The 17,054-nt window shown below is 38.9% G+C and overlaps 2 protein-coding genes across 3 annotated transcripts in view; one reads left to right on the top strand and one right to left on the bottom strand.

Moving 5' to 3' along the window:
- The window catches only part of ptprea (protein tyrosine phosphatase receptor type Ea), a 50,184-nt gene extending 37,670 nt beyond the window's left edge, over positions 1 to 12,514 (bottom strand). For both annotated transcript variants that reach the window (XM_079372155.1, XM_079372156.1), the window contains exon 1: positions 12,377 to 12,514. The gene's annotated coding sequence lies outside the window, so the exon portion shown is untranslated. The remainder of the gene's footprint in view (positions 1 to 12,376) is intronic.
- A 1,569-nt stretch (positions 12,515 to 14,083) lies between these two features.
- On the top strand, positions 14,084 to 16,320 carry clrn3 (clarin 3). Its single transcript, XM_079333723.1, has 3 exons — positions 14,084 to 14,416; positions 14,764 to 14,949; positions 15,609 to 16,320. The coding sequence occupies exons 1-3, from the start codon at positions 14,185 to 14,187 to the stop codon at positions 15,884 to 15,886; spliced, it is 696 nt and encodes a 231-aa protein (XP_079189849.1). The 5' UTR covers positions 14,084 to 14,184; the 3' UTR covers positions 15,887 to 16,320.
- The last annotated feature ends 734 nt before the right edge of the window (positions 16,321 to 17,054 follow it).

Below are 17,054 nucleotides of genomic sequence, written 5' to 3'. Positions count from 1 at the left end.
TGAATGCTTTGCTTAACAGGCTATTGTATCTATACACACACATTTAAACGAAATCAACTTAGACAAAGAGATATTGTACAAATGAATGCACTTTGATACTAAACAGCCTTTTGCAAGTGGGAAAAATGTTTTGATTTATAAATGAAATAAAATTCATAATGATTAACTAATGATAAAAAAAAGTATTTTCAGTCAATTACTCCAGCTTTCATTTACCCCTCTGCTGATCATCTCGAAGGTAAACTCCTCTCCTCGTACTACTCTGAATATCCCTCCCAAATAAATACATCCAAACAAATTGGACATAACCCCAAAACCCATGCTGGCCCACCCATGTCATCTGCCAGCAACTGAGAACTTTGAGAGAGGAGATCCCTGCCTCCATCAGCCCAGCAGGAGCTAAAGAAACCTAATTGAACACACGCAATGCAAATAAAAAATTCCTCTTCATCATTGGGGGGAGGGGGAGTTGGTTCTCTTTTGGCACAAGAAACCAAAGCTGCCTTTGTTTCATCTTCCTCAGTTGTGGTTGTAGTTTGAAGTGTAACATTCACCCAGCCCCCTTATTTTCTCTCCTTCCATATTCCACCCAACCCCCCCTCTTTTACATTTTTCTGACGATAACCCATTACAGGCACAGGAATGTAGAGTGAAACACATGGCCTGGAGCATGTAGGTTTTAGATCAAGCTCCACATTGATATGATAGTAACAACAGGGGTGGGGAGGCTATAAAAACAGAACCCTCTGCTTCACCTTCCTATATTCTTTTTTTATGGAGCTGATGGAAAACGACAGCCACCATGGCGGCTAACGCCAAGCTACCGCCGGCAGACTAATGAAAACAATCATGCAGAGCTGCAGGAGCTTGGGCTGTTTTTAGGACTAAAGTGCACATAGCTGAAGGACCTTCTGTTGGAACACATGAGAAAACAGCAAGTAGCTCAAGCTGAACGGGATGAAAATGGACTCCAACTAGTCGACACTAATGAGTTTTTGCCTTGATTCTGAAGGCATCTCTCCGGCTAACTGAGCGGCTAACTAGTCCCCTGCTGCAGCCAAGCTGTTGGATGTCATAGATGGCAGTGGAGAGCCTTTTATTTACTTCCTGTTGCAGTTATTTCTAACTATAAGTCTCTATTTTCTGTTTTTCCCCATGTAGTTCCTTTAAAAAAAAAAAAAGTAAAAACTCAGTTCAGTCCAGCAGATGGCTGTCTCTAAATAAGTTCAGTTCTGCTCAGGGTTTCTGCTTATTAAAGGGAGGTTTCCATTGCCAATGATACACAGTTCATGCTGATTAGTAAAGCCAAGTGGGGAATGTGATGCATCACCGATGGCTCAACTCTGGGTTCACAAAGCATATTTGTTTTTAAATGATGCCTATAGAACAAAAGAGACTCAACATTCATGCCCCACATCCAACAATACATGACAAGAAACACCACATAAATACAAAAGAAGTCCATATTTGGAGACATATCCCATGCAGCTGTAGCCTCTTCTGTGTGGCGCCTCATCTTACAGTAGTTCATCCCAGCTGGTCATAAAAGAGTGCAAATGAGGGAGTGTCTCTGTGTGTTCAGAGAGCGAGGCGTTTTCCCTCTCCAGGGAAAACAGATCTGATGATCAGATCCTTTCCGGTCTCCCTTTTGCAGGCCCTCACTTCAGAAAACAGAGGGGGCATTTTTCAGCCTCAAAAGTCAGCCATGTGTCACACTTGGCTGCCCACAAGTTTAGATAAAAGATTCACATATGTTAAGGCCAGAGAGATTACACTTGTAAAAAAGGTAAACAAGGAAATATGGGACTAGTTACAGGCGAGTTCCATTATGTGCAACCTCCAACAAACAACTCGTTTTTTCTTTGCATCACATGCATCAGTCATAATGATGTATAGCTTATTGCATACTGTATGTGTTGAACTTTACAATACATCACGTTAAATACAAAATGGCCAATAAATCTCAAATGGAAGAGATTTTCAAAAATGATGTACGAACATTCAATAAAAAAAAAATGCTTTGAATCCTTTACTGTGAAACCATTAACTGCTGAATTGTGGACTACTTCAGTTCATCAAATGTGAAAATGCCTAAATAAGCCCATTCTAATTCCAGGTTGTAACATGGTAAAATGTGGAAATGCATAAAGGGGGTGAAAAATACAGAACAGCTAATGGTTCTGTTGCACATCTTGTACATCTCTAAATAAAATGATGCACAAATAAGGCCATCCAGTTTGGTTTTATTCTAAAGAGCCAGTGTAATTTCTAACAGGATAACAAATTAGTCATTGTGCACAAGCAGGAGAGGAGCCCCACGGGGCGACACAGACTCTCAGCATTAAAAATACATAACCGGTAATGTATATTTGTTCTTCTGTTTAAGCTCCAGATGCAGAGAGAGTGGAAGCAGAGGGATTTGAAACACATGTGGTTCACCAGCAGTCAAGAAGACGTCAGTGAGAAGAGCCGCCTACAGAATTGGTTCTGCCTACAAAGAAATGCTATGTGAGACGCATCATTATTGAGGTTTCTGTAACTCATCTGCGTCTCATGTCTTGGTTTTTCAACAAATAGCGGAGACAATAATAATCAGTATCTTCTCATGAATGCTGGGCCTTTTGGCAAACACACTACTGTCTCTCTGTTTGAGTAGGATGTGTGGGCTGATACAATAGGAACCAGGCTGTCAGCACATGTTGCTCAATTATCATCACCATATGTAGCTAGCACTACAGTATGTCTCCAAGACTTGTGCTGTATTAATTAAAGAGGATAACAGCTTTAGAGTAAATCATGTCCACTTCATTCATGTCAAGGACTGAAGATATAGAGCTGGATTTAACCGTTTAAGGATGTTAAACTTATTTAAGTCATTTTGTTTGTTTTAAATCCATTTGTCGTATCAAGTCAAGAAGTGCAACCTGCATGCAGGGCGTTGTTACTTTCCCACTTTGATAAAAATGAGAAATAGCTCCTCGTGTTTGAATCTGTGCTGGCATCAAAGCAGACTGTAATTATGAAAAACAAATATGCCATCAATTTAAGTGAATGAAAAGGAATCTGGCATTGTTTCTGGCTGAGCAGTGAAAAAGGCTTTGGCAGTGTTTGGAAGTGTGTTATCCTCAACAGTTTGCTTTCCCAGTGGGACAACATATTGTTCGACCAAATGTTGCATGGATTATCGGCACAAGGCAGTTTCGCTTTGTTCAGAAGTTTTGCTCCAAAGTGATGACAAAGAAAGCATGAATATGGACCTGTACCCAGTGCAATCCAACTGTGTTTTCAGCCTTAGCATTGGATAGCATTAATAAGTTAGATATCCAGAGATGAAGGTTAGTATGGCAAAGTCACCGTGTGTGGTTGCATGTATTATCTTACATCGATGATTCAATCTAAACCTCCCTGCAGTCAAGAACGACCACGTCTATTGACATTGTACTCATATATCACGATGACTCTGTGCTGTATTTTATGAAAATATCATAAGGACATGTCTGTTGGTGCAGAAACTGCATAATATGACTAAAAAGACTTTTCAGTAATGAAATATGAGATTTTATATTAGTGCGCTGACGTCTCTGATCAAGTGTTATGAAAATGGAGTGCCCCATTAATCAAACAGTGTCATAACAGCAGGCTTAAAAATCCCCACCCTACAACATGAATTACTAAATAAACACTGGCAGCCTATTAGAAAATCCCTCATGGGTAAACACATGATATTTGTGAATTCAGAGTACAACTCTACATACCAAAACACATTTAACTGTGAAAAAACGTATCTGCCTCTCATGTTAGATAAGTGATGCTGATTTTACCTTGTGCTTTTATCTAATAAATCAGAAACAATATGAAAACAATTTTCCTTATTTCATTCACTATTGACGTGACTGTTTGTGTTGATCGGTATTTACCTTTAACTCTGTGTTGGCAAGGTTTGAATCTTTATGTTTTTTATGGCGCTCAAACGATCCAAATAGGAGCCAAAGAGTGTGCACTCTTGCTAGCTGCTCTGTAGAACTTAATGAACGTTATATAAAGACCTAACTGCAATGCAACCCTCCTTCGAGTTTTAGCCTGTAGTCTGTTGAAGAAAAAAATCCCAAGTGGCCCAATAAAATGTTCCCTATAGACCCCAATTATACAAGAGATGTCTTTGAAAATGCTTCCAGACACCTCAAACTGCAAACCAGGTAAATTCTTACTCTTTCATTATGGATTTTGGACCCATGGAGGTTTTGTTTTTAAAATTGTCCTTAGCTGATGAAGCGGTTTAAAAAGTAATTTAGGCTTGGGGGGGGGGTGGGGGGTCAGGAGATACTGTGCATAATCAGAGCGCTGAATATCCCTTTTCCAGAAACCTTTCCAGTTTGATTTCATTTTCTATACACAGATATTTGCATAATTTCTCATGTCTTGGCCTAGAGATTTGTTTCACTTGGCTTTTTCTGAATTACTAAATGGCTACATCAGAAGCACATAATGTTGTCTATTTCTATTAAAGGCTTTCTCATGGTCAGAATGTAGCCAATCTATTGGTTGTTTCCTATTGGCATCCTGTCAAAACTTAGTTGGCTAACTTCTGTGTGTAAAAACTGAAAAGCTTGCAACACTTATGCATGTTGTGATCTTTCTGATAACCCTTCTATCTCTGAGTCAGGTTGTCTTTACTTTTAATCTTAACCACATCCTGTGTGTTGACAGAAAACCTGTACATCTAAGCATGATCAATGCCCCTCTCCTCATCGAGCTCCCCACATGCTGCATGCTCCAGACTACCTTTAACCTTGATCTTTAATATCATGCAGGTCAGCTGTGGTTATAATTTAATACATCATCACTATATGTTCTTTGCCAGAGCCTTACATGCACATCAGCATGCAGGGCATCATGTCTGCTAACCTCTGACCGTGAACTCAATGCTGCAGCTAACTGCGCTCTTTTAGACACATTCATCAAAGTCACACAAGGTCCTGAACACTACAAAGCTTCACATAAAGTCTCCTTACTCTCTGTAGTGAGTGTACGAATAAGTGCTGCTCTGCTTAACTGGTTGTTCTGTTTTTCGTTTGATAAAACGATCACATAAAATAAGCAGTACTTCTGAATGATGCCTTGTGTAAAAATGTTTATTGGAGTCACTGCAGTGCCTTCAAACTGAATCGTATTACAGTAAGCACAGTGAAAATATTGAAGCGCTGACATGATGATCACACACAACTCCCTGTGTGGCAGCAGCCTTGGAAGAATGAATAGGAAATGTGCTGCTTTAGTCAGCATCCATTATTTATAAAGCACTGTACTCCTACATGTCAACAACCTTTGTAGTGACACAGCCAAGCCATTATTTCCTCTTTTTCTCTTTCACTTGCTCTCTCAACATGTCACATCCAGACTCTCATCTCATATACAATATGGTCCCCTGTATCTGAGGCTGTCAACTTACAATATCCAACAAAACACGTTATTATGAAACTGTATTTGAAGCATGACTGTTACAGTAAAAAGATATGATCCAACACAAACGTTCAAGGGACCACAGCAGTTTTGGCAGCTGATCATAGTGACATATTAGGTGCTATCTAAAAGTTATTGTGTGTGCGGATACATGGCACAAAAATAAAACTGACACATGCAAAGGCTGAAAACATAAGTCACAGGACTGACTGAGACCTTGATGCTTCTCCCAACCGGCCTTCAGAGTTTATGGGGCTGAAGAAATGAGAGGAGATAATCACTATATGCCCATCACATATGAGACACAGCCTTATGCCTGCTGCTCAGGAATCAATTAAAAAACACTTAAAGTTTTTGTACCCAACAAGACAGAAAAAAGTTTTTAAGGCAAAATTAACGAGGGTTACAATGTACTTTGTATCAAACAAACAAGGCAATGGCTGGCTTTAATTGACCATTTTCAGACTTAACTTTTCACTTTTGTTTTAAAATGTTCTCGTTAGCAAAGCAATGTAGGAGTAACAGCATGGCAAAATGTACACTTTTAAATTGAGTCTCTTAGGCACCCTTTAGTTTTCATTGGCCACAAAGTGTTTTACTGTTAGCTCAAAAGCTAATGCTAAAAATGTTGTAGTGTTGTTATAAGGCGCTAGGCTTTATTCACAATATTTTTGGTAGGAGTCCAATTATTTGCTGTGATATTCTGTTAAAAACATACTAATCTGAACAAACACAAACTTTTGATCAGAAGCTCATAATACATTTCTACTTTTTTAAATATTTTATTAAAACTGTCAGTCACATGATCTGGTCCACTAATAAAGTCCGCTGGAAATGTTTTAGCACTTCTTTGTCAGTTCATGTTTTTCAGTCAAATGCCAATAGCTTTTATTATGCTGTGGTTTTTATAGACGAAGCAATTCGGAAGCTACAGCATGTCATGTTCCCTTTTAATACAAAGCCTCAAAATTGCTCCTCAGTAACTATCTTTCACATGGTTTTTTCTATCCCAAGTGGTCTCTTTAACTGCAAATTAATTAGAACCGCAGCATTTAAAACATTTGAAAAACAACCGAAAAAAGCAGGGTGGAATTAAAAAACATTTTCTTTGATGCAAGCTAGCTGCCGCTAGCTAGTTTGTGAACCCAATGCTTGTCTTTATGACACATGAGTATTCAATATTTTACTTTTTTTTTGTTGGAGCAGAACAGAGTTATAAATTGAATCAGTTAATACAGCAAATAAAGCAGTTATACACTTTAAAATTCTTCATTGGTCCTTAGCCAGGCTTCAGGTAATATAGGCCTACTTTTAGCATGTTGCTAACATTAGCTCACTCAAAGACATCAATTATAGAACTGGTTTAATGAAACAAAGTTTAAAACACCTGAGTAAATAAACACTATAAATTATTAAGCTGGAAATGTTGTAGTGTCCTACTGACAGCTGGCACATATGAAAATCTTTGTTAAACGTACAACTTACATGTGCACATGAGACTTAAGAACTTATGTAAAAAAGAATGAAAAATAAAAAGGCTAGTAGCAGCTTCATGTATAGCAGCAACATCTCATTAAGCTGACAAGGATCGGTCTGTTATTCCATGAACACATGTTAAGTAGCAAGCCTATGTTTCAAACTATTTACATCATCTTTCATCTCCAAAGACATTTGACATTATCATAAACATCAAGCTTTAGGAATTTGTGGGGGTGACGTCTCATGTAAGATGACTGTGTAACAGATTCACAAAAAGATCACACAAACAGCCCAAAGGAAATCCACAAAGGCATCTCTCTGTTTTTCCTCTTGGCTGTCAGAGTGTTACTAACAAGCCTGTGGATCTCCTTTTGCTTTCCACAGAAACCTAATATTTACTTTTGCTAGTCATTCATTCAGATAAAATGAGGTGGATTGAAACATGTTTAGTGCAAGAGCAGGAGATGTTTGCTTTCACTTCAGTTAGAACCAGGCCACATAGCCCAGGGAGTTAATCTCTTCTGGGCTGCACCCTTCTTCCCCTGAGCAGGTCAACCAATTCAGTTGCCATTTATTGCCCTAAAAGTTTTCCAAAAGTCATATGAGTTCTTACTTAAAATCACATCTGTCACAATGTGCCCTTTTAAGCAGATAATGTTAAGTATGGCAGTTTGTGAGCCAGTCTGTTGCCTTTCTTTCACTCTCGCCGCAGTACAAGCTTAAGGGCAGACAAAAACACAGAGATCATAGAGGTTTTAAACAATGTGATTCTCTTTGGAGAACCATAAAACAAATGCAAGGTCACCGCTCAATCTCTTGTAATGTGTCTTTTAAGAGCTTTGTGGTTCACTTTGTAATGTGCTCATGTAGCGACTGACAGAAATACAAAAAAAAAAAAAAGTGTTGCCTGAATGGGGGAATACACCCATATGACTACATGACCACGATTTTTGGAGTGACATCATGCAGTCCATGCACCAGAGAATCTGATGCAAACCAGAAAGGTTCAGCTTTGTGGTTCCCAACCTGGGTTTGGGATCATCCAAGTCTAAGGCGTCACAAGATGGTAATTTGGACAACAAAATATTTATGTTGCATGAAACTATATTAGCTTCTGGCATAGTGTTTGATACAGTAGACATCACAATATTTAAAAAGTGCAATTCGAGAAAAATGCTGACATATGAACCTGACTACCATGCAAATGCATGTTGGGAAAATACATAAACCCCTTTTTGAAGTTGAAAAATGGACTGATTGCGGATAATTCAGCTGGAGTTTTTCTGAATGTCCAGAACACCAATTTTGCAGGAACTTTACTACAAATAAATGTTGGTTTCTAAAACAAATGAATGAAACAATAATGGACTTTTATAGGACAATTCTAGAGCTGACCAATTCTGCTGAGCCTCTATGCTCATGACATGTCTGCGGACAGTGCTGAAGGTATCGTAAACAATAGCTTTGATGGCTTTCTCTTGGGGAAAAAACAAAATTATTAAACTGTTACCTAATCCCCTCCATGGAGTACTTTCTCCATTTTATTTTCTGTAATTTACCTATAAATATGATCAGCCAAATGTATTGGCGAGGCTCTACTGCACCTTCAATAATTAAAAACTGAGGGGGGCCTCTGCCTGAAACGTATTACTTGGTTTTTAGCATCAGTCCGAACTAGCACTTCTCACAGTTAAGCTAGAGTTATCAATTGTTGCCTTTTTGACCCCGGATGACTCCTTAGTCAAAGCAACACACATAAGAACAGAGAGGTGCTGTCTAAGCTGAGTTTCTAACCGGTTGCAGCACTATTTAGGAATGACAGATTGATTCATTTTATCTCCTTGTTTTCTCTCTCTAGTGTCTCTTGTGCTCAAGCTCACTTTTTTATCTCAGAGGAGCAACTTCCAATGCTTCTTTGAACAGATGGTGGGTGAGCACTGACGCATCTAAAAAGGGAGAACCTTGATCTCGATCCAGCTGTTTCAATACTGCAGTGGCCCAGCTAAGTCTTAAACCCAGCTGATAGTAAACAAAGACAAATGTTGGACAGCTGGAGTAAGTACATTTATCTGTCACAGGCCACCGTGATGCCTTAGTTGCCTCTCCAGCACAAATCTGTGGATGTAACATGGATGGGATGGCGAGAGTGTGTCTGTTTATGTGTGAATGCATGAAGGGGAGGGTTGCAGGTAGACTGTAGACTGTCCCCGCAGCGGCCAAGTGTTTATCAAGGCCTCTTCTGATGGAGACGCACCCCTCTCTGTGTCACTGAGATCCACCCTCAATGTGAGACTACAGGGCTTTTCAGATCCAATCAAAGTCCTCCAAGCAGAAAGCCAAACACTGCTAACATGCTCTGTTTCTGCTTTTCTTAGTTTTTCTTTCATTGTGGTTCTTCTGAACCTGCTTTCGATCTTAGTTCACACTTTGTTTCTGTTTTAAAACAATGTCACAGGTATTGAAGTTTGAACATTTCACCAAACGACCCCTCTTATTACTAAAGTCATTACTTTGTTTTTTTATTCGATTTCTTAGCTAGATGAGGGTTAAATTCTCATCTCCTCACTCTGCATGGCTAATAATGTGCTTTATCATTACTAAATCATTTACGCATGATGCCAAAATCTAAAGGCAGGCTGCAGGGTTTGAATTCTGTAGCCCTAGCTGCAAGCACAAACAAGCCTACGGTTGCAACATGCTGCAGCTTACTGCGCCTTCGCAAGCTTCCACTAAGGCAAGCAGAACAATAACAAAAATGAAGATCTTGTCATGACAATTCCTGTGCCTAAGTCAAGAGCTGTTCTTTCAAAAGCGGGCAGTTTCTGCCATCATATATCAGAAAAGTCCTGGGTCAGAACAGACTCATCCTTAACTGTCTTGAGTCACTTCCAATTGTTCCTTCTCTGACTATTCTAGGAAAGAAGCGTACCTTCAAGCAGGGTGTTGTAGAGCGCAGCGCAGCATGGTGTCCCGAAGTAAACACTTCGAGAATTTCCAAGATTAAGAGAGATGGCAGAATGAAAGACAGTGGGCGAGCTTCAGGGATCAACTCCAGGTGGGCGTTTTTTGAGGTTTAAACCCAGCAAGCTGTAAGAAACTTCAGGTATGCACAACGCCTCCCTCTCTACCTCACTGTGCACTTCTTTTATCACCACAATCTGTTTGTTTCACCCTGCGCACCCACGCTCAAATAACATGCATCTCACAAGCTTTCCAATACGCCATTTTACATTTCTGACTGTAGCGGGAAAAAAACATGGGAAACACCATCTTGGTATAGGGAGGTTTGAAATATCTACACCAATTATAAGCCAGTTGAGTATTTGACTGTTTGATTAAAAGACACAAGTACAAACAACCTCTTATTTCTTTGATAAATTAGTTTCCCTCATAGAAATATATCATTGCTTGAACACACAACTGTTATTCTCCTCATTTATATCCAGGCAGAGATTAAATTCTTAAATACACAAACTCTAATGTGATGAAAGTCAAATCAATCTGCCTCCAGCACTCAGCAGTCAAATGTTATTTATTCCTGAATCCGAACACATTCTCATTTGTCTCTGCGAGCGAAGACTATTTGTTTGTTTCACTGCGTTCTCATTAGCTTCTGCCACAGCTATTCCCATTCTTCCCATGGTCCAAACTGTATAGCTGGAGTGGAGTTCACACTGAAATATTACAGATAGGCTCGTACTGAGGCGAAAGAGAAAGTAAAGACAAAATGAAGGTGAAGGATAGTACATCATGAGGGTGCTACATGAACACAAATCTAAAAGCTGACAATAATCAGGCCACTGTTTCTTCAAAGTAGGTATTTGGTTTGGGGGGTCTCAAAGGTAAGCCATGACATGAAATAAAGCACCAGAGTCAGCTAAGCGACACTACAATAAAACATTTGCCTTTATATAAATGAAACCTGTAATTTGCATTAATTACAATATAGAACAGAACAGTGCACTGACAAACAGAAAACATAGTGGAGTAGCACTGGTGGAAAATTTTCCGAAATATTTCCTGCTGGTTTCTCATATCAACTCACTCAGACGCTATGCGGAAAAAAATCGGACGATGCTGGCAGGAAAAACTTCAAATAAAATAACAAAGGCAGCTCACCCTGAAAACTTCACTTAGTTTCAGGAGATTTGTGCAAATGTGAAAGCACTTTAACAGAAAGATTGGCGGAGAATTTTCTGTATTTAAGGTGTGTGTTTTAGAATGAACTCTCGTGCTAAATTAAAGCTGAGTGGAACTGATGCAATCCACACAGAAATGATCTCCTTCTGCACAAACTCAAAATTTCTCTATGAGGGGCGCCGGTCAGGATCAAATGGTAGAGCAAGAGACCCACATACATATACAGAGACTATAGTCCTCAACGCAATGGTCACACGTTCAACTTACATCTCTCTCTTCTTTGTCCAGTATTCCTTTTCTTGTCAGCTGTCCTGTCCAATAAAGGCTCATTGCCAAAAAAACAACAGCAACCCAAAACATCTTTATATTGGCTCAGTTGGGCAGACTTCGGTCCATGTGACAAAATTGTAAATGATTTTTTTCTATGACAATGCCACAATTTCATTTTTCATAGTGGGGCTTAAATTGAAGTTTCATTATTAAGGGCTGTCAAAGAGAGTTGTCTTGTTAGTGGTCAGTGCAGCACAGTCTCCATGGTGTCTTGGTTCATTAAACATCTGTTGATCTCTTCTTCCCTCTCTCCAACACCCTGCCATAGACAATCTGCTGCACGGCTGCTGATCTGTTGCTGGTTCTGACCCCTGGCCTCCCAGGGACCAGACCTCTCCTTTGGGAATGAATATTGTGTCCAATAATGATGACATTACAACCCCGAATTAAGTCAACTGTATACCGTCATCATTTAAGCGCGCAATAGAATATAAAGAGACGGAATCTTAAGAAAACTGTGAAAAAGGGAATAGTCCTCTTACAAGCCTGTTTTCTCCCAAACGTTAAACTGGCTCAACTGCAGCCAACAGAGTCGAGCAATCTGCAAAGTGATGTTCAATGTATTAAATCCAAACGACAAAACGACACAGATAAAGGAGGGAAAATAAAAACCAAAAGGGAGATAAGGACAGAAACTCCAAGCGCTTGTTCCATTAACCCATATGAATGTGTAGCTGCAGGTTGTCAAACGGAGAGCTTTCAGATTATTATAAACACACGGTTAAAAATAAACATTAAGCTTGGATTTGACATGTCCAAACTGAACGTGCACCTGATATGCTCGGTTCAGCCCTCACCCCCCTAAACAAATCAAAAATCTGCCGTACGTTGCTGTGCGTAACGGACAGGTAACGCTGTTGTATGTGACTAAAAAAAATGACAGAACATTTGACGTTTTCAACGCGCCACAACATGAGTCAGGACGCAAAAGACAAGACGATGGGATAAAAGCAATCATATGACTCACCTGGAGGTCTTCGACATTAAGTCCAGAGCGCAGATTGTGTTGGAAAAGGCGAGGCGACGCTTCAGTGTTGCCGCCTGTCACACGGGAAGGAGGAGTTTGTGTTTACTCCAACATAACAGAGCTGGCTGTCAGCGAGCGCACGGATCAGGAGCCTGTTGGGCGAAGAGAGAGAGAGCCACGCCGTGGCCACAAAGTGTGTTACAAGACACGCGCTGAACCTCACAGAGCCTCACGGGAACACAATGAAGGTAGAGGATGGGCGTTTACAACGTTTAAAAACAAAAAAAAAGTGCAAAAAAGTGCAAGGCGATGGAAAGATTTTTAGCAAAATGGTTCCCTTTTGATTTCACATTTTTCTTACTTTTTTCAAAACTTGTGATCGAAGAAGCACTGAAACTTTTGTGTGGACCTTTTTGTAATTTGTTATATTATATCATAGTACATCATGTTTTTTTTCCCTCAAAAAAATCTCTTTTTAATTTCATATTTATGAATGTATGTATGTATGAATGTATCTTTGTTGATATAATATTTGTTATATCCGCAACACTCCATGCTATTTTCATTTTATTGTTTTTTAGTGACGTTTTTCTGTGAGAAAAAGATTTTTGTTATTTCAGGATAACAACACTGGCTATGACAAGTTAATTTCTCGAAATGGAAATGGGATTCCATTGTCATGGAAAATTATCATTTTTATCCTGAGATAATGATGTAAATTGGAAGACAACCAAAATGTACCCGAAAAAACAGAGTTAAACAAAATAGATTGATGCATGTCTACATGGGGCTACAATACTTTTTAACTCTTTAAATTCTTTTTACTTTAAAAAAAAAAGATTTTTAATCAATAGTTTATTAAGTCCTATGCAGTAATGTATGAGAGATACAAATATGAGCCTGCTGTTGAGGTGATAACGTTTTACTTGAGTAATTACACTGATAGATAAGAGGATTGTTTGAAACATTTCCAAAAAGCAGAAACAGATTTTATGGAACATTTCAATTACCAGAAACCAGGAAGTCTTGAAGCGTGAAGCAATAAAGAAAAAATAATGCACTCTTCCTGTCTGGTCTTAAAGCAGCCTCATTTTGTGCCAAGTTCCTGTGTCATGTTATCACTCTGTAGTAATGTCACAAACACAAAGAGGCAATCATTTGGGTAAAAATGCAGCTTTTAGTTCAGACTCTGAACCAAACATGTTGCCATTTTTTCCGTGAAAAGTCTTACAATGACGCTAGTGCTTTATTGATGGTGCATGACCGCACCTCACTCTTCCAGTAACTTTTATAGAAACACTGGTAAATAATTAATCAGATTTTATGACCATACAGTGTCAAAATCAAGGACCTTGAATTCAAGCATGTAAACGTAATTACTCAAAAGTTGCTTGGTGTTGAGACATTGGAAACAAGAGTTTGAATCACACAAGAAACCCCCACTCTTTAAGCTGCTTGTTCTGCTGAACTCAGTGAATATTCTTGCCAGGGAATATTTAACGACTCCAACTGTACACACAAAAACATGTATGATTATTTTCTGCCGTCTGATGTGAGATATGTCATTATCTTATTGATTGTGCTGGGGACACATGTGTCCCTGCCATGGCAACTAGCCCCGTCTTTTCCTTCCAAACCAAAGGTCACAGCCATAATACTGAGATTTACGACCAGCAGTCCACATTGCACTCCGCCCTGGCAGGTAACTCAGACACGACTCTTTAGAGGATCAGAAAGTCTGAACCTGCTTCGTATGAGAAGAGACACTGGGAATTAGATCGAACGAGCACAACTGGAATACTGTGATAATGCCTTCCCTAACGAAGATGATTCATTTCATGTTCAGCGCATTGGTCACCGCCATAGCAATTGGGATCCTGGGGTACGCCATGTCAGCACAGTGGTCTACAACAACCGTGGATTGTTCAAGATTTGGAAGTGGCCTCTTTAATGGAAGTGGTGTGCTCAAAATGGGTATTTTTAGTGGAAAGGTTGAAAGAACATCCTGCCCCTTGTTTGGAGGAAATGAAGACTTTGATGGTAATTTTTTGAAGCCTCTTTTACCAATATTAAAATAATGTTTCTTGCTTTAATAGCTATATATTCCAGCTGGGCTTAGATTTTTGTCTCCAGGTGACAGATGTAAAATATTTTATTTAAATTGCTCAGCAGTAAATTGGACTTAGACTGTACCTGCTAATGTCATTCTGGATAACCCAAAGAAAACGCATTTATTTGTTTTTTTACAGGCACTAATTCTTATGGCGAAGTAGAAAAAGTTCTTTCCCAATTTCTCTCATAAATGGGACATTTTCTAACCTCAACCTTCTTTTACTTTGTGCACGTATGTGTGTGTGTGTGTGTGCGGTATGCGTCTGTGCGCGCAGTGTTTCCTAAGTTGGTGAAAACAGGAGGTGCCCCTGTAATCCTGCATGGTTTGGCGCTGGGCCTGTTGGCCCTGTGTCTTCTGTCTTCGGCCTGCAGCGTCCTCATCTCCCTCTACAACAGTGTCAGTAACCCTTATGAGACCTACATGGGGCCTGTAGGAATGTATGCCTGCAGCTCTCTCAGCTGTAAGTCATATTAATGTATATTGTAAAGTTATTCTTTACTATACATGTACTATATTGTATTCTCGTATTTAACAATTAGTGTATCTTTAGTTTATAATTACTTGTCTGCCTTATTAGTCATATTAGTCATCATATTAACAAGTTGGACACTTCCTTCTGAAGTAACATTCAGAGTGGGAAGCTCAAACACTGTTAGCTAATGAGCTTAAAGTTATTCTCAATGTTCCTCCTAAATTCAGATCGTTTCCTTTAGTCTTCAGTCAATTAGGAAGTTTTGAAATTCTAATTGTTTGTGAGGTTCTTAATGTTTGTGCCACAGCAGTAAAACATACACATGATTCCCATGCATGCCTCCAAATATGTTCACATACAAAATCAACAAAAACAAAAAGATTATCTTTCAATCTTTATTGAACTAATTTTAATTTCTTCTTCTTTTTTCCGTTAAATGGCACTTGTCAACTTTTTATACGATGATTAAAACTGTAACAAAAAGTGACTAAAAAAATGTTGGAAGATTAAGTAACTGGGAGTGATAGGCTTTGAATTATCAGCACATTTTTGGACTGCATGATGAAGAAAGTTAAGCATTTGACAGAAATTAATTGTGTCCCATTCTGCAGTTTTTTAGCACACTAATTCCACTCTTTCTCCTGCAGCATGTGTCGCTGTACTCGTCCTCATCCTATATGTGGTAAACCTCTTGGCAACTTCCATGGTAGAGGAAGTAGTGCAGTCCTTTGCTGAAAGTATTCCAGCAGAGATGAGGAACAAGAAAGCAGAGATGCAGATAGGATTCTACCTGCTCATCCCTTACATCGTGCTCTCCCTCGTCGCCATTGTTTTGATCTACATGTACGACCATGCAGCGTACACACACAGGAGGGAGCAGCAGAGGCCTACAGAGGATGCACCGAAGGAAATTATGATGTATTAGTGGGCTGCATAGAAGTCAGATGCCAGTGACATTGAAAAATCCCTCATAGACACTTTCTGGAGTATTTTACTGTTATAGAAAATTACTGATGGAAATCAGATCTGTGTACAGCTTTTACAATGAACAATGAGAACAGAGACATGTTTGACAAACATTATTTTTTCTGAATCAACATGAAGTTATCACTTGGTAAATTATCTTCTGGAAAAAAGTTAATATAAATCAGTGTAAATCTTGTCCATATTGAGCTGACAACCTTTTTATTTATTATGTGCATCGCTGATAAAATGGCTACTTGTTTGAAAAGATCTTTTTCCCCCCTCATAATAAGTCAAATATGTCTTTTACTCCTTTGAATGTATGTTTTTAATCTCTGACTATACTTTAGCCTAATGTAAATAAACATAAACGATGTTGGATTTAAGAAAGAAAAATCACAACTTACTTTTTTTCTGTATTTTTGTGGTTTTTGAGATTCAGATTTACTAAGCAACGCTGCAAAGGCAAAGAAACCAACACAGATTTACATACGATAAAAAACTCTGAAAGTTGAATTTAAACAAAAGCAGGTGAAGTAAAGTAGGAAAAAGCTCACAAGGATTAATTGATCTGTGCTGCCCTCTATATCTGAGAGGACTTACTGCAAATACACGTCAAATTCATGGAAGAACCCAACTTTATAAGAAAAGGGTTCGTGAAATTATTCACAAGTTTGTTTGTCTATAATCGACAAACCTGAAAACTCCAGACTACAAACTCCTGATCATTTACACACTGCTAAAAGTCAAACATTGAACAAACAGTAAAACTTACCATGAGACTGGTACGACAATGATAAAACCTTTTAGTAAGTTTCATTCTCACTTATGTTAGTCACTATCAAAAAGTTCCTTCCTAAATTGTAAAAAAAATAATTTAACATTTTCAATCATATTACTTAAGCGGTCCATTCAAACTTAAATGTCAAATCGAAACTCTCGGATCAAATGACTCATACCATCATACACAGCTCCTGGGGACATTAAGGAAATAGTTAACTGCCACAACCACTAGGGGGTCTCTGACTCACACACAGATGAGTTGACGTACTTTCATCAGTTCATGGCTTATGGTCGGGATAATGCTTAGGTTGGGGCTCTCAAAACTCCAATGATGCATAGCATCTTAG

This window comes from Symphodus melops (genome assembly GCF_947650265.1).
Source record: "Symphodus melops genome assembly, chromosome: 21".
Lineage (NCBI taxonomy): Eukaryota > Metazoa > Chordata > Actinopteri > Labriformes > Labridae > Symphodus > Symphodus melops.
Note: the sequence above shows the minus strand (reverse complement) of the source record. Positions and strands in the feature narration are given on the sequence as shown.